Here is a 26458-nt window from a genome sequence, read left to right on the forward strand (position 1 = left end):
ACTGTATAATTTGCTTTTATTTTTTGACCAATTCAATATTAGATCTTCCTATTGGAAAATTCTGCATTAGAAACAGAAGATTATATATAAATGGTTTCATATGCAACTAAATTTTTGTTATACAGCTCTGTAATCTCTTCAGTGAGTCACTGTTACATTTGGTGCAACATATAGAGACAACAAGGATCACTTGATGGGATACCACATTTAATTACATTATTTTGAATCTCATGACTCAAAACTTTTTGGTGCAGAAGAGGGTAAGTGGCCACTAAAACAGAGTAATGTACAACTCCTAAAATTAGTTAGTTAATGTTAGATACCATGTCATTGAATAATCACGTAACCGCAACAAATATCAATTACATGATTATTCGATAGTTCCCAGGAACAGGACCGGAGGCCAGTGCGATATTTTTGTACCAAATTTAGAAGTCATTTAAAATTGGTTAGAATTTTGAAATGGATTCTGATATTTGTGCTACAGTGTCTTAATGGTGTTAAGTAAGATAAATGATTAATAGCGTAGGTGGGAGAAATAGGGCATTAGCTGAAGCTTTTAGAAACTTGAGTTTCAAATAAATAAGGTATTTAATTCTGTAATATTCCTTCCCCATGTTTTAAAATCTATTCTTGTTACCCTCAAATGATCAGTCAAAATTATCGCCTTTTGAAACTTTTCACAGTATCTGCCTTCTTCCTGCCTTGTTCTTCTGGGATGTAATAGCCCAGGGATTAGTCCCCGATGTATGTAAAACCTTTACATAGCACTGGGATGTGTAAACCCATCAGTATTACTGTCTGATATGCTGGAATTCTGACAAGTCTTAAATTTACATATAGGGAAAATAACTCAAAAGAAACCTGTTGCATTTTCTTTCTCTAGACTCCTATAAACTCATACAAAATTAATTCTATACTTCAGAAAATTAATTGGAAAATACTATAGAAATTTATCACCAAGTTTCTAATTGATTCCCCCCCCCCCCCATCACATTAATAGCTCAGACCTTTAAAATGAATTAGGGCTAATACGTCATTTTATATTTTAAGCCAAAATTCCCCCCTCTGTAATCAGACAGACGTTGTTGTTTTTTTAAATTTTATTTTGAAGAAGAAATGCCCTTAGCGAGCTCTAAGTCTGACATTCCAAATTAAAATACAGGCATTTTGAACCTCTTCTTCTTGTAACTACAATATGAGGCTGAAGCTGATCATTTCATTTATATTAGGGGTGCCAATTTTCTATTACAGAAAACTGAAACTCTTGCTCCTCACCTTCCCTGAGGTCCTGCCCGTGCCCACCCAATCCCCCTCCTTCCATTGCTTTCTTTTTTGGACTTGATCATTTTAACTGGGATTTAAAGGGGGATCAAGTCTCCAGGTTGGGCCAGGGGATGAGGGGTTTGGGTGCAGGAGGGGGCTCTAGTCTGGCGGGAGGGGTAGGCCAAGGGGTATGGATGGTGGGAGGGAGTGTCAGTTAGGGGTGTGGGAGAGGATGAGGGCTCAAGCTGGGGGCTCTTGAGAGGAGTGAGGGATGAGGGGTTTGGGATGCAGGTGAAGGCTCCACAATGGGGCCAGAAAGGAGAGGTTCAGGATGTGAGAGGGGGCTCTGGGCTAGCTCAGTGGGTTGGATGCAGGGGTGGGTCAAGGCTCTGGGCTGAGAGTGTGGGCTGGGGATGAGGGGTTCAGGGTGCAAGAGGGGGTTCCAGACTGATACAGAGGGTTGGAGTGTGGAAGGGGCATGTACTTTGGGCTGGGGGTGCAGGTTCTGAGGTATGGCCAGAAATGAGGGGTTAAGGGTGGGGATGAAGCTGCAGGCTGATGCAGGGGCACAGGAGGAAGTACAAGCTGCAGGAGGGAATTTGGGTGGGGCCTCAGGGCCAGGACAGAGGGGGCTTGTGGTGCAGGCTCTGGGTGATGCTTACCTCAGGGAGCTCCCAGGAAGTGGCATCATATTGCTCCAGCTCTTAGACAGCTGGGTGTTCTGCGTGTTGCCTCTGCCCGTAGGCACTAACCTCATAGCTCCCATTGGCCACAGTTCCTGGCCAATAGCAGCTGAGGAGCTGTGCTCAGGGTGGGAGCAATGTGCAAAGGGTCCATGGCTGCCCCAAAGCCAGACGGACATACTGGTTGCTTCTCAAGAGCCAGGCAGAGAGCTACCTTAGCCCTACTGTACTCCCAACTGGATTTCTAATAGCTCAGTGAACAGTGCTGACTGGTCCCTTTTCTACTGACTGTTCTGGTTGAAAAACAGATATCTGGAAAACCTAGTTTATATTCCTGGGGAATTAAAACAAATTATCTCTAACTATACAGAAATATTCAAATACTAACAAATGCTGAGGTTAGGTACATTTAGTTTGGATTAAATAATATGCACTAGTGGTGGTTCTTGGTTCCTTACACTCCCCCCTTTCTCAATTATAAAATTTGTGTGTCTGCTATGAAGTCAATGCATCCATTAACTAGCAGGAAGAATTCTGAAATTTCTGAGCTTTAAAACTTAACTCACTTTCCATCAGTAAATTCAATATTATTGGCTTGTCATTTCTCAGTGAAATGCATCAGTCATTTCATTATATTTATCTGAGTCTTATCAGGATAGTTAACAATTTTATACAAAATTTCAATGCATCTCCTCACAGCTCAAAAATAAAAGTATGGCTTAGATGTCACATGCAAACTAAAAGCACTAAAAAAGTTCTCACATAATACTGCAATTACTAATATTTTTCCATCTGTAATATAGAATTTTAAAAGGCTGTTTCATGAATCCTGAAATACATTACATTACATTATACTATTTAATAATACAATGTTTAGCTATTCTGGTGATACAGGATTCAGAATTTTCAACCAAAACTAATGAGTCAGGCCCACAAAAATGATTAGATTTTTAAAAATTAATAGCTCCAAGGTTCTTTTTATTTGTCCTCTACCTTTTGAGACTGCGATGTGCACTTGGATCACTCTTTTAAGCTTTTCACCATAACCATGAAGCATAGAAAACTGACTTTTTATTTTTTATTGAAAGCTGAGCTTCCCAGAAATCACCTTTCTAGAGGAGCTGGGGCTTTAATAAAAACACCACATATTGCCAGATTAGTGAGACTTGGAAACACTGAATATACAGGCACAAGCCAAGGGTTACAAAGAAAAAAAATCATAAAATAAATGTATTTGAATTGCAAACACATGACTCTCGAAGAACAAATGTAACTCCCAGCTGCCAAGAGATAGCTCTTAATTCTTCACAGACCTCTAGAAAATACATTCCTTTGCTGCATGGACACAAAAGACTGAATATGAGCGGCACTACCTAATCAGTGCTCTTGCTGTACTTAGACAGAAGGTGTGTGACTTGCATGCTTTCTGTGAGCAGACATGGATGGGAGCTCCAAAAGAGCTTTGTGAAACACCTTAGGATGTGGGGAAGGTGCTGACACAATCCCTCATACTCTGGATTGTACCTTGGAATGTCACAGGAAGAGTTGTAAAGGGGTAACCGGTTAGTCAGTTACTTGATAAGCATTACCTTACTGGCATGCTTACCAGGGTAACTGGTTAACCAGCGCCAGTTAACCAGTTAAAATATAGTTTAACTGGTTTACATTTTAAATGGGATTTTACCTCCTTATTCAGAGGGTAAATACACATTTAAATAAACATTCTTATACATACAGTTGCTTATTAACTTCTTTTTTTATTGTACCTGTCTGTATCACAGAAACCTTTAAGATTAGGCTAAATATCTGTTGCATATTACTAAAGTGATGAATGATCACAATTCTACATAAATTCCCTTGATAAGCATCTTCCTCACATATTGGGCTGAGGTTAAATTGAGAGCTTCTTTAAAAACACATTTTTAGTGAATTGCTGCAAGGAGATTTATGTAAATGATTAAATCCTGACTGTAATGCATTAATTTCACTCCTTCCCTGAAAAAAAATGTAAATGCAAAATTTGGAATAGAAAATCATTCTTTTAATTGTAATCTATACAGCAAATTCTGAAAAACAAGTTGTATATCTTTCCCTTTTGCATGCAAAATACATATTCTAAAGTAAACCATGGGATTTCATTTAAAAGCACTTCAATATATGTAAAATGAAGGTGAATTTTGTACTTTTACAGACATTTTTTATGTTTACAATCACACCTCATTTAGTACTATAAATCAAGAATCTTGGAGGGACCAGACATAAGAACTAGTTGCCCAGATTATGCCCAGCAGAATAGTGTGAGAAGGGTGCTCCACATATGAATCCATCCTCCATACACAAGGGTATGTCTACACAGCAATACTATTTGGGATATTGGAGTATCCCAAAATAACTATCCTGCATCGTCACAGCAAGCCGATTATTTCGGGTTCACTATTCTGACATCCCTATAAACCTCATTCTACCTGGAGTAAAGGACGTTTTGGAAGAGCGCTTTATTTTAAAATTTGGCACTGTATAAGACAGCAACAAATGACGAAATAAGCTATTTTCAAATAGCATCAAAATAAGACACACAATTTGCATAGCTCAATTTGCATATCTTATTTTGAGTTACGGTGCAGTGTAAATGCACCCAAATAGGGCTATGGCCTCTCCACAGCATCTGCCTCTGTGCCCAAACTCCAGGATTCATGCTGCAGGGAGGAATGGAGACAGGCGGAGGAAGAGGGGAAAGCTGAGGGCAAGCCACACTTTCCATTGTTGCCCCTTTGCTCTATGGAACTTACCATGAAACATTAGTTAATGCAAATAAGCAGTATCTTAATTTATTTACATATTCTTTGCCCCTCCCCTCAACCAGGGGAAGTCTGTGATAGCATAGCTCTATTAACTACCTCCACTCCAATACAGTATTACAACTTGGGATAAACTTATCAAGAAATCCTTTGGAGAGATTGTCATGTAGGAAGTCTACTGCTGTGCAAGTATACAATTGTACTCATATACCAAGAAAAAAACGCAAAAAACAAACAAACAAATCTTGCTTCACCTCTGCCGCTTATTATATAATAAATCATTAACAATGAAGTAACTAATAAAATCAACTGTACTTGTAACTCCTTATGCCATTCATCTGTTTTTCTTGCAGCTTGGGTAATGAAAATCAATTAAGGAACCAGATTTATATGTGTAGAAGATACCTGCACCAATGTAAAAGACCAGTGAAGTAAAAATTGTAGCTCCTATACAGTATTATAAAATGGCACTAGGCCAAAAAAGCAGTTCTGTCAGGATTTATAATCGCTGGAAGAAGGAAAATTAAGGCACATGTTTCAGGGAAAAACTTAATCTGATTCATCCTTTGCTTAATTGGTTACTATAAGACTAGGATTAAGTGAAAGCAATTTTCCCAAAATGTTCAATAATGCACAGTGAAACCTGTAAAAGAGACCATTCTTATTAGGTAGACACCTGCCTCAAGAGGTGAACTTAAAGTATTCTGGAATATATGGAGTAAAATTTTGCTTTGGCCTTATTAGAGTGAGACATGTGAAATTATATATAACATTATGTAAAAAGAAGCATATTAAGATAACACACAGCTGGACTTCTTCGAATCAGTGAGGTTGGGTTTTTCAGCCTAGATTAACTGTTCAATATGTTTGCTCTCTCTTATAATTGGATCTTAAAGTAGTATTAAGTCAACTAGATTAATAAAGAGCACAGGGATCTGCACAACATATAGAGCATTCTATTTGTTGTATAAAGTATTTTGCTACTCATTTAAAACCAAGAACAGATAATACGAGAGCAGATAGATATGGTCTTCTGTGTCTATAATTTTCCTTTGCCTCCAATTGTCTGAAACACTGATCTTCTACAAATGATTTACCTCTCTAAGAAATAAATTATAATATTTTCTTTGCTCTATGAATTTATACCAGCAAATATGCCAGCCATTGCGAATATATTCCAATATAATTAGGATGATATTTAAAAAATGTTCTTCAAACATTCCAAGCCACACTAATTATGGGTTAGTAGTGAGAGCTAATTCTGGAAGTCCCAAACACAGTTAAACAGCATAATTTTTTATAACAGTGAATGAAAATCGCACACATTATAGCAAGAGAGGTGCTCTAGCCAAGGGGAAGCCATGATGAGAACCTTCAAGCATTTTAAAACAGGTCAGACTGTAAAATTACACACAAAAGCCATCCAGACAGGAGATTAACTCCCAGGCTGTCACAGACAGGACAACAACAGGAACAGTTCTTATATTAACAAGACACATAGTTCATACTATAGGTTACAATAACATCTTCCTTAGTGACCCTGAATACACCTGTACTCTATGCCATTCATTAGGCTTCATTTGAGGTGTGTTCCCAACCTGACCCAGAATCTCTCTTATACCTTCCTTCACTAATCTTAGACACTACAAGATGCACACACCTTTATTAACCCAAATAGTTCCAGCAGGGAAAATATAACTTGTTAATGATCCTCTCCTGTCTGCTGGTGCAGTTTTATGCTGTCTAACCAGGCAGTCAAATCACAGAATATATTTAATGGGTCCTCTCTAATGAAAAACAGAGTCATTGATTCTATATCACAAAAGTATGTCCTGTATTACATACTTCAGGCACACATCAGTCACAATTTACATTACTGGAGCTTCACATGAGTCTTCTCACTATCTTTTAAACCCACTATAAAAATGAAAGTTACCCTATTTATAAGGGAAACGAAAATAATACACTGAAGACTACCTGGCAGAAACCCAGTTAAAATGGAAATGCTATATACGTAGTCTTTATTATTTAAGCAAATATTCATCTTTATGAGAGATTCTATGTTACCGTTCAGTCCAGCTTCTGCCCTACTAGGATTATATGTTGTACAGCAGCATTTCATTAAATCTGTTTCAGAAAATGAAAAAAGTCTGCCTTTTGCTAGTTTAGAAAATTTGAAATACTTAACTTTATCCAAAGTTCACTTTTTGAATAAAACACATTCCCTCGCCAAGGCAAAAAGTTAACACTAGTTTGTAGCTTTAAAAACAACGAGTAGTCCTGTGTCATCTTAAAGATTAACAAAAGTATACAGGATCATGAGTTTTCGTGGGTAAGACCTGCAGTGGGTTCCCTGTAAGGCAGGAGCAGCTTCAACCCTACCGGTTAACCTTAACCAATAAGCCTCACCCATTATGGGTGAGACTTACTGGTTAACCAGTTAAACCAGGGGTCGGGAATCTTTTCTGGGGTGGGGGGGGGGTCTAAAAAATCAGTCGGGGGCTGCACACAAGTGAGAAGCAAAGTGAGAAGCCCCTGACTGAGAAGGAGAAAAGACCCTCTCCACATTGTCCTTGAACATCAGAACCTGGGAGGGGGGCAGGTTAGTAGATTTTGTATTCTCCAGCACTGCGGGTGGGTGGGAGGGGGGCTGAAGCACCAGTGTGGGCTCCCCAATGCTGAGCCTCTAGGGCTAGATCCAGGGAAGCCAGGGGCTGCATCTGGCCCCCAGGCTTGAGGTTCCCCACCTTTGAATTAAACCTTCACATCCTTAGTCTTATGCAGAAACATTTTTGCTCCATTTCACATGAAATAAAAAGAAAACTGAGGCCTCCCTTGAGCTGCGCAAGGCCGTAAGCAATTGTTTAGTCTGTTTATGCCTAACACCAGCTCTGATGTCCTCTTTGTTGTGGCAGCAGAGATTCTAATTGGTTCTCTTGTGGTCCATCAAAGGTAGTTTTAGTGCATGAGAAAAAAAAGGAGTGTTCCCTCTGGCCAAGTCAGTAGTAGCTATGCTCAATTTGCCTCTGCAGAGAGGTAATGCTTATTTCTCTTAGAAGCTAAATATTACAATTAGTGATTCCACCTTCTCCCACAAAATCACTGGCCTCATAGAAAATAAGAGACTAACCATGAAAAAAAAATATCAATTGTTGAATATAAACAAAGTAAAAACAAAGTATGCTTTTTAGAAGTGAAAAGCAAATTAGCTGCTCTGTCGAGAACCACGTTAGGCATCCTTTAGCATCCGGTGGTGAAATCTATATCAAAATATACATAGCACTGAAACTTCAGGCCTGAAGGAGACTGGGTGGCAATGGTGTGATGCACACCTGTCTAATTCTGGTACCTCCAGTTATAGTGAGGGAAATCTGAAAAGGCAGGAATTGTCCTTCGTGACTTAATCATGGATACATAATGTATTTTGCCATTACCAATTAATAGCATTCATCTTGTGCAGCCCTGTTTTAAAACAAAACAAGAGGCTGCTACAGAGAATGCCTAAGTGTTCCAAAGAATCACCACTGCAAAATGTGTGACTGATAATTTCAGAAGTGAAAACATGCACATATACATATACAACACAGGAGATAAATGCCGGTTAAAAATAACAAAAATCACAAGACAATGTTAATACAAAGAAAGGCTAAATGATTCATTAAGGAAATAAAATCAATAACCCAATTAGAGACTAGTATGCAGTCACAAGGAGTAAAAATGGAGAGACTGCATACCATAAAGTTAATGTTCTGACAAACCATCACAGGAAAGGACATTCAGCATCTTTCACACACCACAATATACCGGGGTCTGATAGCAGAACAGGTACACAAAATCATCCATTGCAGAGATTCCTGCAATGCCTACTATGGGTATGATGTAGCAATTTAAAGACACAGGGCCCCTCATCCTAATGAATCTGAAGTAGTTAAGGAAATCAATAGAGCTATGGTAATTTATACTAGGCTGTTGATCTGGCTGAGGGTTGTAAATAAAAGCACTGAACAGTTGTCTGAACAACATTTTTCAAAAACACAGGGTAGGGGATTGCATCTTTAAATTATTTTTTAAATTTTTGTATTTTAATGGTGGAAATTAAAAATAAATGAAATGAAAAGCCCCAAAGAAAAACTTTCAGCATTGCCATTTAACTCAAATGTTAACAGTTCCAAGAAGTCAAATTTATTACTCCAAAACGAATAGAAACAATTCAACTTTAACACACATACTCTTATCCAACAGATCATAACTACTTCAGATTCATAAGGATACATGACATACAGTACATGAATCAATAGTAACACACTTTTAAAAGTCCACAAGGTACTACTCTAAAAAAATCTATTACGAGCGACAGAGGCATTTGAATGAATCCATACTTGGATTGTCTCTATCGATAACGCTGGACATGGGAACTGGGGGATTATTGTTTTCTCTCAGTGTTCTCCCTATAGTCCCTGAAAGAATGAATCTTACCATTTTCAGGGGTTTTTTTTTGTTGCTTTCTATCAACAATGGAGAAAGAAGGGGTAATGGTGCAACATGCATAAATGCACTTGCTATTTCAGCAAACTCCATGCCATGAGCAAAGTTGTGTCACCACAGCTCAGAAACTGAGATTCTATATTGTGGAAGAAGGCTGGAAATAAAATCCTGCATGTCTACTGGTTACTGCACTGGAAAAGGCCAGTACTATAAACAGAACACAGTAGCCATAAGAAAAAGCAGTTCAAACTTCACACTTTTCAACATGCTGCTTGATATTTTCTTCACATTTTTATATTACCATGATTAATAATTCACCATGAACACTTTGCTCCTCTAACTAGTCATTAACTTCTCTAACATGATCTCCTTCTTGGTAATTATTTACTTAAATTAAGAAAACCTCCTTTCCTAAAATTAAAACACAACAAAAACAAAACAACCCAACATGAACTCGTCAAGGAAACCCTTTCAAAATGGAAACATACATGTCAATTTTGGAGACGGGGCTGGAAATGGGGTAGGAGAAACAGAACAGGGTAGTTCAGATTGGGCCGGTTAATCCAAGTTAGCATTGGTTTAAAATACCAGACCAAAAGCTTTGCAACTGAACTTTAAAATCACATAAGAACACATGATCCATAACAAAGTCTCTAAATGACCCCTAACAGTGTCAGTGCTGCTATTCTTGTCCTACCATAAATTGGGAAGATTTTGTCTTTTTTCATTGCTACCACTTGAAGGCTAAATCCCCAGGGTAAAAGTAGTCAGGGTAATATGTTTTCTCTTTGGGTGATGGAATGTAATCATATAGCAAAGTGCATCAGACATCTTAAGTTCTAACTCTATAATAGCCCAATGTTACCCCATTAAATGTATATTTTAGAAAGTTGTTGCAGTGACAATTTACTTTAAAAATAATGGCACCAGGATTAATTTCTTCCTAATAAACCATTCCCTCTCCCCAAAAGCCAGATGTATATTATAGAACATCTGGTATCTATCACTTAAAAACATAAATATAGAGCAAAACTATTAATCTCTACCATGGAGAATAAAAAAAAATCAGCAAGAATTCCAACTCTTAGGTTGACAGTGTAATGGCTACTTTTTGTCTGGTTTTGATTTTGTGACACTTCTTTACTATTTCCCACCTCTCTGCCACTATCATTGTCACACTCCTTATTCATACTAACTCTGCCAACAATCCCTCTTTATACTTTTTGAGGGATCCAGGTTAGTAGCAACCATAGTTCCTTCAAGATGCTGGTAGTTTACTTGTCTTTTTCACTGCTACAGCTTACTTAATGGCAGAATAACCCAATAGCTAACTGATACAAGACTTGTATGCTGGCCCTTTAAGATGGTTGGTAAATGAACTTTGATAGCCAGCATATGTTAAAAAGCTCTTATAAATAATGGTGATGGACAGTTCATGAAATAGATAAAGGATAGATTTGTCTGATACTAGTGTATGCACATGTGTGGGGAGAAGGTTCCTCTGAAATCCCTATTTGGGTAATTAGAATATTACTCTGACGAAAACACTGATCTCAGGAAGAGCTAATGTATTGCGAAAGAAGTGGTTACTCTGTTCCAGGTTGATTTTTATTCCCACTGTTCATGTAGGTACCTTCTGTGAAGATCTTGTTTCATAAATTGTTTCTTGTACTTTTACCTTTCAAATTACATGCTAGAAAATGAGGGAGAACTGGGGAAAACACTCTATTTTCTGGAATAGTCTTTTTCTGGACAGTTCGGCTGTATTGTTAGGATTCCAAGCCTGCATACTAATACTTCGGACCTGATCCTACACTACTGAATTTAGTGAGAGTTATTTACTTCAAAAGGAGCAGGTTCTGCAGTGGAAAGCCCACCAAGTACATCCCAAAGGCATGAGTGTGTCAGTGGAGATGGAGAGTGAGTAGAAATAGAAATAGAAACAAAATCCATTAACATTTAAAATTAAAAAAAACTAGAGGGAAATAGTAATTCTGTGCTATAACTATGGGTGCTCTGAAATCTAATGTACATGACTCATCATTCTGTTAGTTATTAAGGAACCGGAAAAAAGGCAAATCAAGAAGGTCATTTCAATTGCATCCGCAACAAGGCTGTATTGTTAAATTTTAAAAGAAAATTAAAGAAACTATTCTTTATGTTCTAATTAAAGAATTTTTTTTTCAACTTTCAAGTTAATGAAATAGGAATTTTGAATACCCATAAAGAACATTCAATACTTACTTTTATCTTCTTGGTTTTCTGCTGCTGATTTTCCTTCTTCCTCCTCCTCCTCTAGCTTTTTCTGCTGTACATCTTCCTGGTGATCAGAGGCACTAACTGAAAGGTTCTGACAGCAGTGGTTGAACCCACTATCCCGAGGAAGAGTAAAACTGCGGGGTTTGCCCCCATTCCCATTTAATACTTGCTTTCGCTCACCCTCTACCAAGGGAAATGGACCATAGTGATCCTGTAGGTGGCACTTTTGAGTTGGAAGAGTTGACTGCCGTCTGTGTTCTGGAGAGATTATGATTGAGTCACAGAACACTGAATCCTCAAGGGGCAGAGTCTGAAGGTAGTGCAGTCCTGAGCTTGTCAGGGGCGTCTCTATTAAATCCTGCCAGGAACGTCGTTGACTAGCTGTTTTGCGTACAGGTGATTCGGTGGTGCTCCCTACTGCTTCTTGACGGAATTCTTCATGAGAAGACTGTGACTGGGAAGTTTCTGTAGATGAAAGACGGCTGTGTTTTGGTTCCACAAAAGGGCTTGCACAGCTCATCTATGAAACAAACATTAACATTGTTTTTAGATTAAAATACATTCACATCTACTACTAACAATCATGCAGGTTGTATTATTATGATGGTGCTCACTCTAGTAATGAGAGCATGTATGAGCAGATTAACTAGCTGTGTCTCCGATGGTCATATTTTCTCTCTGTCTGTCTGTCTATCCAACCGTCCAGCCACACTTCATACACATCCACATACCATACACATACACACACACACGCACACACATCTTATTCATCTTGAATTCTCCTCACTCTGTGGAATGGAAGCATAGGCAGAATTTGGCCCTATATTAGCCCATTAGTAATGCCTTTCAGATGGCATCCAAATTCCACTGCAACCTAATTTAGTTATGTGTAACCCCCTAAACAAATTTATTTTTGATGAAGTTTTCAGTGCTTGGACCCCGTGTAAAAGAAAATGCTTTGGAAATGTACATGAAATTATGCAGCCAAGAAAAAAAAACTTTCCCCATATGTCCCAATCCAACATTTTGCACTCAGATAACTCTCAGATATTTGAAACCAGGAATTTGAAAATGTGCCTGTTTTGTGCTTGTACTTTTGTGTATTCATTTTAAAAAAAAGATCTACTAGTCAACTGTTTCTTAGTACAACAACAAAAGTTAAACATTCAGAAGGCGGTTTGAGTTTGAGTTTCATAATCAGGCTTTATCTTAACTTCTAGAAGAAGAAACTGAATAAGATTGAATTTTTTGTTTCAATTTATATGTAAGCATGGTCTGAATCAATGCTTCCAATGCAGTCAGCTGGAAGGAGAAAGGAATCCTTGGTGGTTATGCTCACTCAGTTATTTAGCCCTGTAATGTATTCAACTGTTGTTATGTAAATACAGTTCATACTGGAATGGGAAAGAAAACCTAGTGTGCTTATGTAAATGCAGTTCAGTCAGTGCTATAGGCCTGATGGATGGTCAATTGTTAGAATGGTATTTTGCCTGTTGTAACTAATTTGGCTGTTGTGGGGTCACAAACCATGTTATCCCTAAATGTAGGAATTGTAAAATATGACCACCAATGCTTGCAGGAGAGACACTGTCATTGTAAAGAATCTCAGATGGACAAGCCTTTCCCTTCCAGACTCAAGTGGATTGGATTGGGGGGGAAAGAGCTCTGAACCATCAGGCTATATGCCCTCCAGCCATGAGCTGCAAAACTGGTTCAACCTGTTTCTACCCTCTGCCCTCCCCGCTCCCCGCCCCCGTTCTAATGATAGAAATAAAACAGACTTCATAAGGAGTCTCTTTATTTTCTGCTGGCTTGCACTGTGGTTCGAGCTGAAATCACTGAGACGCTGGAATCACAGAGAGTTGAAATTATTAGGTTTGGCCCAGATCCAAACCCACTGGCAGCAGGCGGCCAGCAGGGCGGTTGGCAGGATCAAGCAGCCAGCAAGCAGCCAGCGGGCTGGCAGCAGGCAGCCGGCTGGCAGGAGCAAGCGACTAGCAGGTGGCTAACAGGGCGGTCGGCAGAGCAGCAGTTAGTGGCCAACAGAGTGGGTGAGATACCTTGTATACAAGGGTGGGAGGTGCACTCTGAAAATCACCTCTGAGCTCTGGTCTGCTCTGACCTAGAGCAGCCACTGTGAGTGGGGTGCAGAGAAAGTTTGGGTATGTGAATGGGACACTTACATTGCTGGACTTGTGAGCCTGATATGTAAAGGACGTTGCTCAATCCACTTGAGCCAGGATGTTTACTGATGGTTTGGTTATGAACTCTGTCTGTGGTGTTTTCCCAAGTTAATGCCACACTACTTCTCTCCCTCTTTAATTAAAAGTTTCTTTACTACGCTCAGACTCTGTGCTTGCGAGTGGAGAACCATTGCCTCTTGGAGGTGCCCAGGGGTGTGTGAATTTCCCAGGCTACTGGGTAGGGGCTTGAACCATTTCTGGGAGAGATGGAAGAAAAGGAACCCCCGCCTAGAGATTGAACCCGGCCCTGGCTGCTGCCAGCACTACCTGGCAGAAGGGTTACATATAAATATACAGAAGTTTTCACAAATAAAACAACAGTAATCACTATTTGCAGTAAGAAAGAGAAACTGCACACGAGATGATTATTGAAGCTTTTCTGGAAACTGAAGAGTACATTTTGCTACTTTAAAGGTTGTTGCTTAATGTGCATACTTGACTGTGTGTTTAGGAAGAATCTCTTAATGTTACCAAGGGTAATCAGGGTGCTATTTCAGTGAGTAGGTTCTGTTTTGTACAGTGGAGTAGTTCTAGAAATGGTATCATAAGAGGAGAGAGATTAAGAAGTTCTATAACTAAACTAACTTTGGTGAGTAAGGTTGTGTGTCCTTACAAAACCAGGGTTTTGTATACATTGGTGGAGATAACAGTGCTGCTTGTCCTCTTATTTCTAATTGTCATATATAAAATTTGCTCCCCTGGGCCAGTTCTAGTGTTAGTAATCTCTGTTATGTAATGAATGTTTTTAATAAAGTAGTGTACTAGAAAGTAAAGTACTATAATATCTTGGGGGAGAGAATAAATGGGAAAAGGAGAAAAACTTCATCACCCCACTATTATTTTTTAAATAGAATATTTCACTCAACCATACCTTGTTGTCCTTTATATTAGCTCAGACTATTTACCAGCAGCAGTTTTTATTTATATGTGTGTGGTCTTTATTTTAAGTCTATGGCATAGCAATCTTATCGCTCTGATTTTTGTTCTTGTAAATAACACAGATTCTTTTTTCTGCCGCTGTGCAAGACATGATTATTAAATTACAGCTTCCTTTCCTGGGCTGGGCAAAATTTCAGCCTTACAAATAATATCTATGCATCCCATTTCACTGGCGCAAACCAATATCTGGTCTATTTTCCAGCTAGAGCAATTTCCTGACAATAATATGAAGGTTTTGAAATTCAGAAAAGTTATACACTTAAAAAGATACCCGATCTTAATTTTTATCAGAAACAGGATGTGACTAAAAATGTGCTTCATGATATTTTTTACCTCCCTCATGATGATTGCAAACATTTTTATTGGGGACGGAGATAATGAAATCTGTTCTTCTGAAAGAGTTTTACACTTACAGAATTTTTTTAAATCTTCCAAGAAATAATTCAAGTAGGCAAAACTGATGCTTTATGACAAGCACATTTCAAAATAAGTAATGGTAGATGACTTACCGAAGGAGGTCTTGGGTATGTATCATATGGGGGTGGCGGACTGTCTTGTTTTGGTGTTGATGGAGTGTCTGCTTCTTCCTTATCACTCTCACTCCAGTAATCTAAAAAGTTTTATACATGTCAGTTCCAAAACTTACAGTACCTACACCCTCACACACCCACCAGCAAGCTTTCAATAAAACCAATGCCAAGACAAATCTCAGACACCACTATGAAATGAGCACTGTCAACTGCAGACTTTATAAATGACAACCACAATAATTTAAAGTTGTTATAATCTAAAGACAGACCTCAAAACATATTTTGTATATGTAACCTACCACTCCATTTTCTGCAGATTACATGCTGATTTACTGATGCACTGAGAATACAAACTGACAAGTATATAAACTATAAACATGGAATTTCTACAAAACATTGATAGTACTCTATAAAACATATGGCTCTACACAACATTTGCCAAATAAAAGGGGACAAAAATTGGTTGGAGTCTGTTGAAACTATATTTCAAACAGAAAAAAATGGAGAAGAAATATAATTTGCTAGTGTCCTTCAGTTATGAAACAACATCAACACTAACAAACATGAAATCACAAAGTAATTTAATACAAAATCCTTGTTTTTGCTTTGGTTTTGATCATTTTTAGGCTTCAGTGAGAAGACAAGAGTACCAACTAGTAGCTGAATCCTTGCAGAATGTCAACATAAAGGACCCGGTTAAGCACCATGTTTGATGGCACCTCACACACTATAAGAAATCCACCTGAAAACTGATTTTGGCATGCCTGGAGAGGAAGTATAATGAGCAACAGGAAAACATTGAATAAACCAGGACAAGTGCCAGCTCTGGGTGAAACTCACCATATCCCATGCCATGTTCCCTCTAACTTCTCCCATGCATCCGGGGAATTAATTTTGTAGTGTGTAAGGGGCCTCAGGCTAGGACAGATGATTGAGATGTACAGTGGAGAAGGCTCAAGCTGAAGATGTGAGCTCTGGGGTGGAGCTAGGGATGAGGAGTTTGCAGTGTAGACTGCCCTGATGCTGCAGCAGGAAGAAAAGACTCCCCCTTGCCCACTCTCTGCAGAACAGCACCTGGGCTAGGATGGGTGAGGCATCTCTCTCATCTATGGTAACTTAAGGCAGGGCTAGGGAAGAGATGCTTCTCCCTGCTGCAGTCCTTAGCACCCACAGGGTTTAGAAGGAAATCGGGTCCCATGGCATACATTTTGAGAGGAATACCTGCATTTCCTTAGCTAAGCTGGAAGTCCAATGGCATTATTTAAGCACAGTTTTAACACAGGAGACAAGTGAGTAACTGTATGAAGCAGTCACTTTGAGTAAGAATATTGCATGGAAAATAAAGTTAAGAAGGTACATGGCTGGGGTGACTTCCTCAGAAGTAACCAAGTACCATCTAGCTTCTTTAGACTCTTTTGATGTCTAGAAGGGGCAATTTTAAAGCTACAAATGAACTTACTCAGGCTCGCAACCACTTGGGATCTGATGGATTGGAGCTCATAAATATTCTGACAAAAGCAGTCTTCAGTGATGAGAGAGTTAAAGATGTGGAATGGCTTAACTCCTTTGCTACTATTATATTGTTGTCATGGGAGTGCAGCATTTGAATGGATCATGACTTGTATGAAGCCTTCACAATCCAAAAATATTACTCAAAGCACTGTCAATTTATAGGCTTGAATGCCAAAAACAAAAACAAAAACCACTCCTCATTCTGAGAGGTGAGGTGCATGGAACAGCTAAGAAAACCACTGATGAGTTGAGGTACATATACCAACTTCGTTATTTGAAGACCAACATTAGGACACTTGGGGCATGTTTACACTGGGCATTATTTCAAAATAACTCTCCTTATTTTGAAATAACAAGGGCGATGGTCCACCCAGCAAGCCCTCGTTATTTCAAAAATAATAACTCCTGCTTGTCATGAGGAATAATGCTTATTTCAAAATAATTTTCCAGTTTAGACATAGCCTCGCAGAGTTATGTTGGTGGATATTTTTCCAAGAAGCAGATAGATGGAGCAAAATTGTCACCATCAAGAGGGGGAATTATATTTATACCTGTTAGAAATAAGGCAAATTATCAAGAAATGGAATGGCTTCAGGATTATTCAGAATTATTCTCTCCTTTATAGGCCTGGGAAGATGGACTGATTACATCAAGTGTGTGTGAAATTCCAAACCAATCCTTCAGCTAATCAAATAGTGGGGTACAAAGTCCAAATCCTCACCATGCTGCTAATGTTTGCGCAGCTGTGGGAAATGCATGCCTGCCTGTATTAAAGAATAATTAAAAAATAGATGCATTTTAAACATTTCCTTGAATGTATATCAACATAACTCTTCCAGATTTGTCAGATTTGGCACCATTGTGTTTGGAAGAAAAAGGGCTTTCAAATGGAGCCCAGTTTGATCCATTTCTGATGATATTATATTATCAGAATTTCCATCATCTGGAGAACCTGGAGGTGGGAGGCAATAGCTCCGCCCCCCTGCAACCATAGTGCAAAGGGTGACACCACTTAAATTATGATTGTGTAGAATGTTATTAATCAAATGACATTTCTCTTAGCTTTCTATCACTAACTCGCTCATGGAATGAGATTATACTCCCAGGCTATGTCTACACTCCATCCATCTTGTGAAAAAGCCTATTAAAATGAAGCTCAGATTAGCATATTTCTGCACTTCATATACATAATTAATTAGGGGCCGTTTTTGCACAAGAGACTTTTGTGCAAAAAGCAGCCGTCTACACAAATCCTTTCTGTGTAAAAACACCCTCTTGTGCAAGAGCCGTTCTTCCTCATTTTCTCAAGAAGAATGGCTCTTGCGCAAGCGGGTTTTTTGGTGCAAAAACGGTCCCTAATTAATTATGCAAATGAAGCACAGAAATATGCTCATCCACGCTTCATTTGCATAGGCTTTTGCGCAAGAGGGATGCAGTGTAGACATAGCCCCAGACTAAAAGTCCAAAAAACAGGCACTTTTCACAGATTGTAGTTTACACCCGCACCATCCCAAGAATTCCTAGAGTAAAACTCAGCCTCATTGTACATGGATACCACTACCTGCAATGTATCAGAGTGAAAATTATTTTGTACCTCCACTGATGGCCACATCATTTTAAGTTAAACAAACTTTCCACTTTCATGTGAAGTGCAGCTACGACCACTAGTTACATATCACCACTCAGTTTTTCTCTGCATCAACACCTGGTATTTAGGTAGCACAGTAGAGCAGAATAGCTTGATCTACCATTTTACTATATATAAATCCAAAGAAGTACATTACATAGTTCTAATCCCATTTGATATATTGATAAAAAATGGTTCTAGAAGTAACATAAGCAATTACAGTAAACTTCCGATAATCCGGCACCTTTAGGACCCAGGGGGTGCTGGATTATCAAATATGCCAGACTATCGGAAGGGGGGGCTATGAGGGGTCTGGGGTGGGGGGGAATGAGGGCGCGGTACTGTGGTACCAACCTGGCAGCACCCCATCTGCTCTGCCCCAGGCGTTCCCAAGTCAGCCGCTGCTGAAACTGAGAAGCAGCTGACTCGGGAAAGCCCGGGGCAGAGCAGCTCCAATTGTCCGGCTGCCTGGAGCACTTCTGGGTTCCAGGTGGTGCTGGACTATCAGGAGTACCGGACAACTGGATGCCGGACAACTGGAGTTTTACTGTAGATATTTTCAGCTTTTTTTAATTTAGTTTTGAACTTTATACATCGCATAGCCCTTACTTATGGGATCTTTTGGTTGATCAATGTACTGTCCAATTACCTAATACCATATTTAAAGACATACAGCAGAAGCTATTCACTTTTAAAAAGAAAATAAGAGCTTACAGTAAACTGTATTTCTCCTTAGTTTTGGTGCACTTTTCAGTGCTAATATTTTTTGGTTGCTTTTATGACAAACCAGTTTTCCTGGAATGATTTTGTCTGTTTTGATTTGTGACAGTCTGAGAGGTGTCCTTACAAAGCAATTGAATATGAACACAGTTTTTGTGGATTATAAAACACAAATTTGAAGTAGTTATGTTTACACAGAAATCTCCAAGTAATTTCCTTTGTGTTAACAGAGGCTTAAATTCCAAGAAAGAGCAAAACGTAAACTAAAATAAAAAGTTGCTAGTTCTTCAAGCCTTGGTTTCTCTGAAATGACTAAATGCCTGCATACAAATATGTGCATGTGTATTATAGCAAGGCCTGAGGCTTATTAGCGTAAGGTGAAACACCTGTGAGCAATTCCATTACAACACATGACTTTTGCAGGTTTATAACTCAAAGAGTTAGTCTGAGTCTAAAACTTAGCAAAGCAGGAGAAAATGTTCTTTAAAAAACCCTCTTAGTTGCTGTTTGACTTGCATAAGGAAAAAAAATCTGATCAATACTTTTATACACTTCACTAGTATTAGTCAAAATCAAATTTGGCTGTGATAATCTGCAATTTTGCTGTCTAGAAAGAAATCTGCTGCTGTAGGTGGTGTCTTTTAGATGAAACAAATCAAAATGATCTCTTGTCATCTTTAAAGGTAGAATGACATTTTTAGCAAGAGAATGACTGTTAGCATTAATGTGCTACCCTAGTTCCTAACTGAGCTAACTGATTATATTCTGACTACCTGTACTTAAAATCTGGATGGTACTATTAATCCTTGTAATGTTTTACCCCACAGGTGACAGAATTTCAATGGTGGCAAAATCAATGGAAAGAGCATGCTTCGGAAACCCACTTTCCTCTCGCACCCAATCATTTTGGCATGCTTCTGAAAAAGTGCATCAATTAAATATAAGCTATCACTGTATTGTTAATAAGCAATACAGTTTTCTATTGTTATGAAAAATAAATATGCCTCTCCTCTATTTTATAGTATTGGAAAATAAGTAACGTGTGCATCCACAGATGTCCCTTATTGTGTCATTAACTTTCACTACATTTAATATGGAACAATTTTGATATTATTGATATCTATTTTCCACCAGAATTTCCCCCTCAATTCAGTGATTTGTGCATATCTGAAGAACGTGAGATATATTTATGCACAGTAGGTTCAGAGCCATTCAATGCTTAATTCAAAGGTTTGACAATTGCTATTGAATTGTTTCAATGGTATTAAAGCCCTTGTTGCAGAAGACTGAACTGAATGGGGATAAAAGACTTTTTGAAAAATCAAGCATATAGCTGAATAATGGCAGAGCTGCTGAATCACAGAAATGTTAGCTTTAGAGTTTCATATCATGTAAAAATGCTGCAAATCATAGGTTTTTAAAATGTTGTTAACCTGATGCCTTTAGTAATTAAGGACACTATTCAGAAACAAACCAGCCTTTGTGCTGCTAGTCAAGGGAGGCTCCATGAAGGCACTAAACAGAACAAAGCCCCTTATACTCTGGTGTATGATGGATATGACATTAGGCTCCCTCTAGCTGTATACCTCGTGCACTGCTTAAACACAAATACACAGAGAGGGTACTGTCTACCCCAAATGATCAATGGTTTTAGAGAGATGATAATGAATATTCATGAGAATTGCTGGAGGTGTCCTACTGGAATAAGTGGCAGGAGGCAGTCTCACTGCTGATCTTAACTACCTTGGAAGCCATTTTAAATGTAAATAGTCTGAGGCCTCAATTTGCTTAACTGAGGTCTATGACCCTATGATAAGGAGGTCCTCATCTTTTCTTTCTGTGGAGTCCCTTCCTTATAGGTTAATGTTAGCACTTAAAGAACATTTTAAAAAGTAACTAATTAATCATCACAGTGCTCTTGTGAAGAAAGTAAATATTTCAATGCCCCTTTTAGCATACAAGGAAACAAGGGTGGAAAGGTTAAATGACTTGTCCGATGCCACAAGGCAATCTGCATCAGACAGGATTAGAATATGGAAGTTCTTGTTCCTCAGAACTGTGTTTAGTCTGCTAGAACATGCCACTTCTCACATGCTTGAGATGCCCACTCTTGTGCCAGAGATCACACTGGCAGCTCAACAGAGGCTGATCATCACAGCTAATAAGCCAGCATAGTGTCTCACAGCTAATAAGCCAGCACATTGTCTGCCACCACATGTGAGGAAAATGCCGGTACTGTAAATTTGCCTTTAATGTGTTGTTTTAGATAGGCTAGTAAATTTCTACACCCAACTCTATCGAGTAGAAATTGCAGAATCAAGGGCACCATTTTGGGAGAGCAATGAGGGGAAGCAGCTGTGCGTAATGTGATGCTGCTTGCTTTTCTTCCCATTTCCCTGACCATCAGGGAGCATGGGGAAAGTACATGGCCTGCACGCATGCTTCACACTCATGGCTGGTGAGGGGAGGAGCAGAGAAGTAATTCATGAAATGTGTGTAGTTTCCCCTTGCTCCTTGATAGTCAGGGGAACAGGAAGAAAAGCAAATAGTGTATCAGAACACATGGCGGCTGTCCCTTCTCCCTCTCCCCCTGCTCTCCCCAAATGGAGCCCTCAAGCAGAATTCATAAAACGTTAAATTAGCCCTAAATTTAAAGTCTTTAAGGGTAAGAAAATTAAGGCCTTGTCTACACTTTAAAAAACAAAACAAAACAAAAACAGATCAACCTAGTCAGATTGCTCGGGACTGTGAAAAATTTTACACCCAGCATCACAGTCTGGTTGGCTTAACTATCAGTGTAGATACCATGGCTAGATTGACGGAAGGATTCTTTTGTCTACATAACTACTGTAACTGGTCAGACCGACCCCCGTCCCTCCTCTTTACCGTGTCTAGCTGACCAAACATATTCCTCTGCTTTTCCCTTCTTCCCTTGCCTTGGCTTTCTTAGTTATAATTTGTTAAGCTTTTTAGCATCCCTTTGGTATATTATCTGTAGTACAATGCAAGATATTGTAGATTCTTGTACTCAAGGCCATTTTGCTTCGAAACCATATTGCTTATTAATTGTATGCAACCTGTGGAATGTGTGTGTGGTGTGAATAAGAAATAGCCAACCAAGAAGGCAGTTTTAGGATCTGTGTCCTTTTAAGGCAGACAAAGACCCTGCATGTAGATAAATTAGCTGACAAGCGGCCAGGAAGATCAACTCCTTTTGGAAGGGATGTAACAGCATGTGAAACCTGGGACTGAATCAGAGGCGGTAGCCCTCCTGCAGATCCAAGGGACTCCAGGGATAGCCTTGAGCCTCATGGTCGGTGTCCGGGAAGCTGATGCCTGCCCAACTCAAGCTACCTGTGAAATCTGAAGTTATCTACACCACGTCTGCAGCTTACCTTCAACTGCCAGTGTGAATGTTATGTATGTGTGTATCATCTTACCCTTAAGAATCTATATTAATAAACAAGCTTTAGTGCTGCTTCAGCTCACCCTTTGTCTGGGTTATTTCCTTGGCTAGTCCAGGGACCAGCAACAACTACCACCTCTTTGATAGGGGATAAAGTACATCTATGGAAAAAACCTTTCTGTCAAAATAGGGAGCATACTATGGCTCTACATTGGCATAAGTGTAATGCCATAATAGTGCCACCCTAATTCTGGTAGTGTACACATACCCTAAGTCAACAGGCTTTAGAACAATGATTCTTTCCTGTGAACAACTTATTGAAAGGATTTTGCTTGTGAGGGAAGGAAAACAAACAAGCTCACTCTCCAAGAGCTGTTAACAAGGTTTGTAAACTCTGAGATGATGGGAAGAGGTGCTCGGACACAGAATAATATAAAAAAAGGTGCAGCAGAGAAGGTGAACTAAATGAGGTAAACAAAATAATACCACTGTACCTTGTTCTTGTTTGATCCTTTCTCTTTCTGCGCAGCCAGCAGCAAGCATGTTAATTCTATTTAGCCATCTGAAATAATATTTTAAAACAAGCAGTGATACTAATTCAACATATTAATTTTTTTGAGCTTTGCTACTTTAAAAAGGTTATAAATCATCTCAAAGAAACACAGGACAATGACATTTTATATGTAAGACAGCTGATTTCTTTGCTATTTCTATTCAAAGAAATATAGTGTCTTCAAAGTGCTATAATTTTGCTATTGAACAATTGTTTCCAAACCCACCTGGAGTTTAAAAAAAACACCTGGAGTGAAGATGTCAAACATCTATAAAATAAATAATTTTGCAATAAAAAAGCCCTGTTAAATCTGCTGCTCACAGACATGTCGCCCTACCGACATTCCCGCTGCTCTAATTTCTTGAGAACAAACACTGTTTTACAGAGATTTAAGCAACACTAAGGTCCTAGCAGGGGAAAAAGATCAAACCCAGTAGTCAAAAGAACAGGTACACTTCTCAATAGACAAGGGGGGTAAATGATGCCATTATGTGTTGAAAAGCTTACCTACAGTATATAATATAAAGAGATGGAAGCACATCAGAGCCTGGTTTGTGTGTGTTGGGGAAGCAGAAGAAAGGAGAGGTAGTTCCATCAAAACACAAATCATATTTAAAACTCTAACCTCTACTTAGACCTGAAAAAATACATCCATAAAGTGCATGAATGAAAAAAATGCACCTCCGTTCTTTTTTTCTAGCAATGTTTTTATTGTCAAACATACATTCAACTGCCTAAAGCAATGTACTGCTTAAACCTCCCCTCATCACCCCCATGGGGGCCTGAGTATGTTCATTATCCAACTGCGCACACTACATCAACTCCACCATCACTGAGGCTTTAAACTAACACAACAACCTCCCACAGGTAAATCTGGAATTACTTCTCAAAAATTTCCTTTCCCAGGGTTACAGAATTCTTGATTGCCAAGCTAATGAGCAGCAATTTTAATGCTTAAATATACAACAAAATGAGACGGACCACCAACGTTAACTTTGTTCTAACTTGAACTGTGTATTCTGCTAATATTCCCATTTCAGAGAACTGGGCCTGATATGCTTCTTTTGCACACTGTATAGAAAGAAAGATAACATTTTCTTGACAAGTGAAGGACAGCATCTTTTATAACTGTTTCCAAATAAAGTATCTAAGGCCTATCTGTGGATTTAACTGTAATTCAGATCATGTCCAAAAGCTCTCCTTTAAAAGGACCAAAAGATCATAGCACTGTCAAAGACCTTTGACAGCTGAAAGCATGAATAGGAGCCATAATCACATCAGGAACAACAGTAGTTGGCTGAAATTTTACTGTTGCTGTGACTACGGAACACCTCACACTAACATCTAATTAATGTTACCATGGGGAGGAGAAAAGGCAAGTGAATCCAAATAAAAGATTACAAACTTTCTGTTATAATAATTAATAGCTGCCATACATTTAAAATAATTGGAGTCTTAAAGCAAAAACAAACAAACAGAACAAAGCAACCCACCATGCCTCTCAGAACTGTTCATGTCTTAAATCACAAGAAGGAACCTATGCAAAGAACTATATAAGCTTTAATTTAAGTTCTTCAAAAGACCAACATACAATATGTTAAAAGCTCAGCAGTGAGGCATGATCTATGGTTTTTACTTCAGTTCACAGTTTATTACTACTAAACACAACCAATATGTCCTGCAAAACCAAACCAAACCCATCCAACTAAAAAACTCGCCCAACAACATACCCACCACCCACTGAAACTTTTCTGGAAAGAACTTCTGACCTCTGCATACTAGTTAATAGCGCTAATAAAGGTTATTCTTTTAGTAATATCTCATTTTATCCAAATTCAAGAGTCAATAAAATCCTTGTGGCACTCGAATGAATGTTTAGTTATGTTAATTTGCACTAATGACATGGTTACCTTTTGTAAATTACTGTTTTTATAAAAATCAAATGGCATGAGCTGTATTTTAAAGATAATCTTGCTATCTCCTGAAAAGTGCCACTTGATAATAATCTCAGGAAATGTGCACTGAATGAGTTACAGAGTAGTACCACAGTTAATAATTTACAGTATCTGATGATCTATAATCTGGAATGCTGTCTAAATAAGACATGCATACACTATGAAATAAACTAGTTTTTGCAGTATGGCCCAATCTGGCACAATGTTCGAGGATCATTTTCTCATATGTTGCTTTGTAAATTCAGATGCTAAAAGAATGGCTGCATCAGCTTCTGAGGCATATTTAATAATGTAATAAACGACATTCATTACACATAACATAGAATCCCCTAGCATAGCTCCTTTAGTAAGGGAGGGTTTGAAGGGTTTCATACCATCAACCCTTCAACCATTTGGAGGGTTTCATAATGAAGTTCAGAGCATTTCTTAACGTGTGCATAGGCAACAGGTAGAGTGACCAATTTTGGAAACATATGAGGATGCTATGGAATGTAGGGTAGTTAAAAATCCTCTGAAGAGCAGAAGGGGGACAACATATTACAGCATTAAGATGAAATTTTGGAGATTGTTAAACCAATATGAAGATTAGCATCCAATGGTATAGGAGTCTGAGTCTATGTATTCTGTTATGGTGCAAAAGTTTCCTGTTATTAGTATGAAAAGACATAGTACAAATATGCTTAAAAACAATCTGAAAATTTTGTGAGTGCACTGAAAGACTCAAAGCTTCCCTCTTTGGTTGATATCCTGTGTTTTGGTAACCTGTGTTTCTTCTGAAGTGCAGGAGGGAAGGATGCTATTCAGCACTCAGAAAGCATTTAGAGGTGTAGCTTTAACAATTTTGGTGAGAATTACAAAAAAGAATTTGTTTGCTGTAAAGAATAATCGAAGCAACACTAATATTTGCAGCCATTTTGCTCTTCAAGACAAAGTGAAGGTAAGCAACATATACAACCCTTGCCAATATGTGAAGAAGGGAATTTTGCAACATTTCTCAAAACCTTATTTATCTTGTTTATCTGAAATCCTACTGCCTACACCACCACATTAGCTGGATTCCTTCCTTGTCCCCCAGCATGGAGGCTGAGTGTCTGATTCGTGGGACAATGAAAGGATTTGAATAATGTGGAGGTTTAAATAACAGAGCAGAGACACCCCCGCCAAGCCTGGACAACGACGAGGAAAAGGAGGACAAGGCTCTGGCTATCTGGCTTCTGATTGGCTTCCAAAGCAGCACAAGAGGTCCTCAGCAGCCCTGCTAACATAGGTGTGAGTAGGCCATGACAAAGGAGCTACAGAGGATGCAGCTGCAAGGACAGTGACATCTGATCCCTGCAGGCATAAGTTGTGGGGACTGGATGAGGAGGCTGTATTTTGATCAAGGTAGAGTACAAACCCCTCCGGCCATAATGGCTAGGAGGAGGACGACTAAAAGGCCGAATGGCAGTGTTCCCTCTAAGCTACACAGCAGCACAACCCTGC

General features: G+C 38.8%; 1 protein-coding gene across 7 annotated transcripts in view; it reads right to left on the minus strand.

The window, feature by feature from the left end:
• The window catches only part of CNKSR2 (connector enhancer of kinase suppressor of Ras 2), a 377408-nt gene that overhangs the window by 44712 nt on the left and 306238 nt on the right, over window positions 1–26458 (minus strand). For 6 of the 7 annotated variants that reach the window (XM_075913326.1, XM_075913323.1, XM_075913322.1 and 3 more), the window contains 3 exons: window positions 22963–23030; window positions 15183–15283; window positions 11477–12011 (listed from right to left, as the gene is read on the minus strand). In XM_075913326.1, coding sequence (XP_075769441.1) covers window positions 11477–12011; window positions 15183–15283; window positions 22963–23030 — 704 coding nt within the window. Of the gene's footprint in view, window positions 1–5066; window positions 5153–11476; window positions 12012–15182; window positions 15284–22962; window positions 23031–26458 lie in introns of those variants that run through there. The other variant, XM_075913327.1, reaches the window with a different exon arrangement.

This window comes from Pelodiscus sinensis, chromosome 1, assembly GCF_049634645.1.
Source record: "Pelodiscus sinensis isolate JC-2024 chromosome 1, ASM4963464v1, whole genome shotgun sequence".
Taxonomy (NCBI): Eukaryota; Metazoa; Chordata; order Testudines; family Trionychidae; genus Pelodiscus; species Pelodiscus sinensis.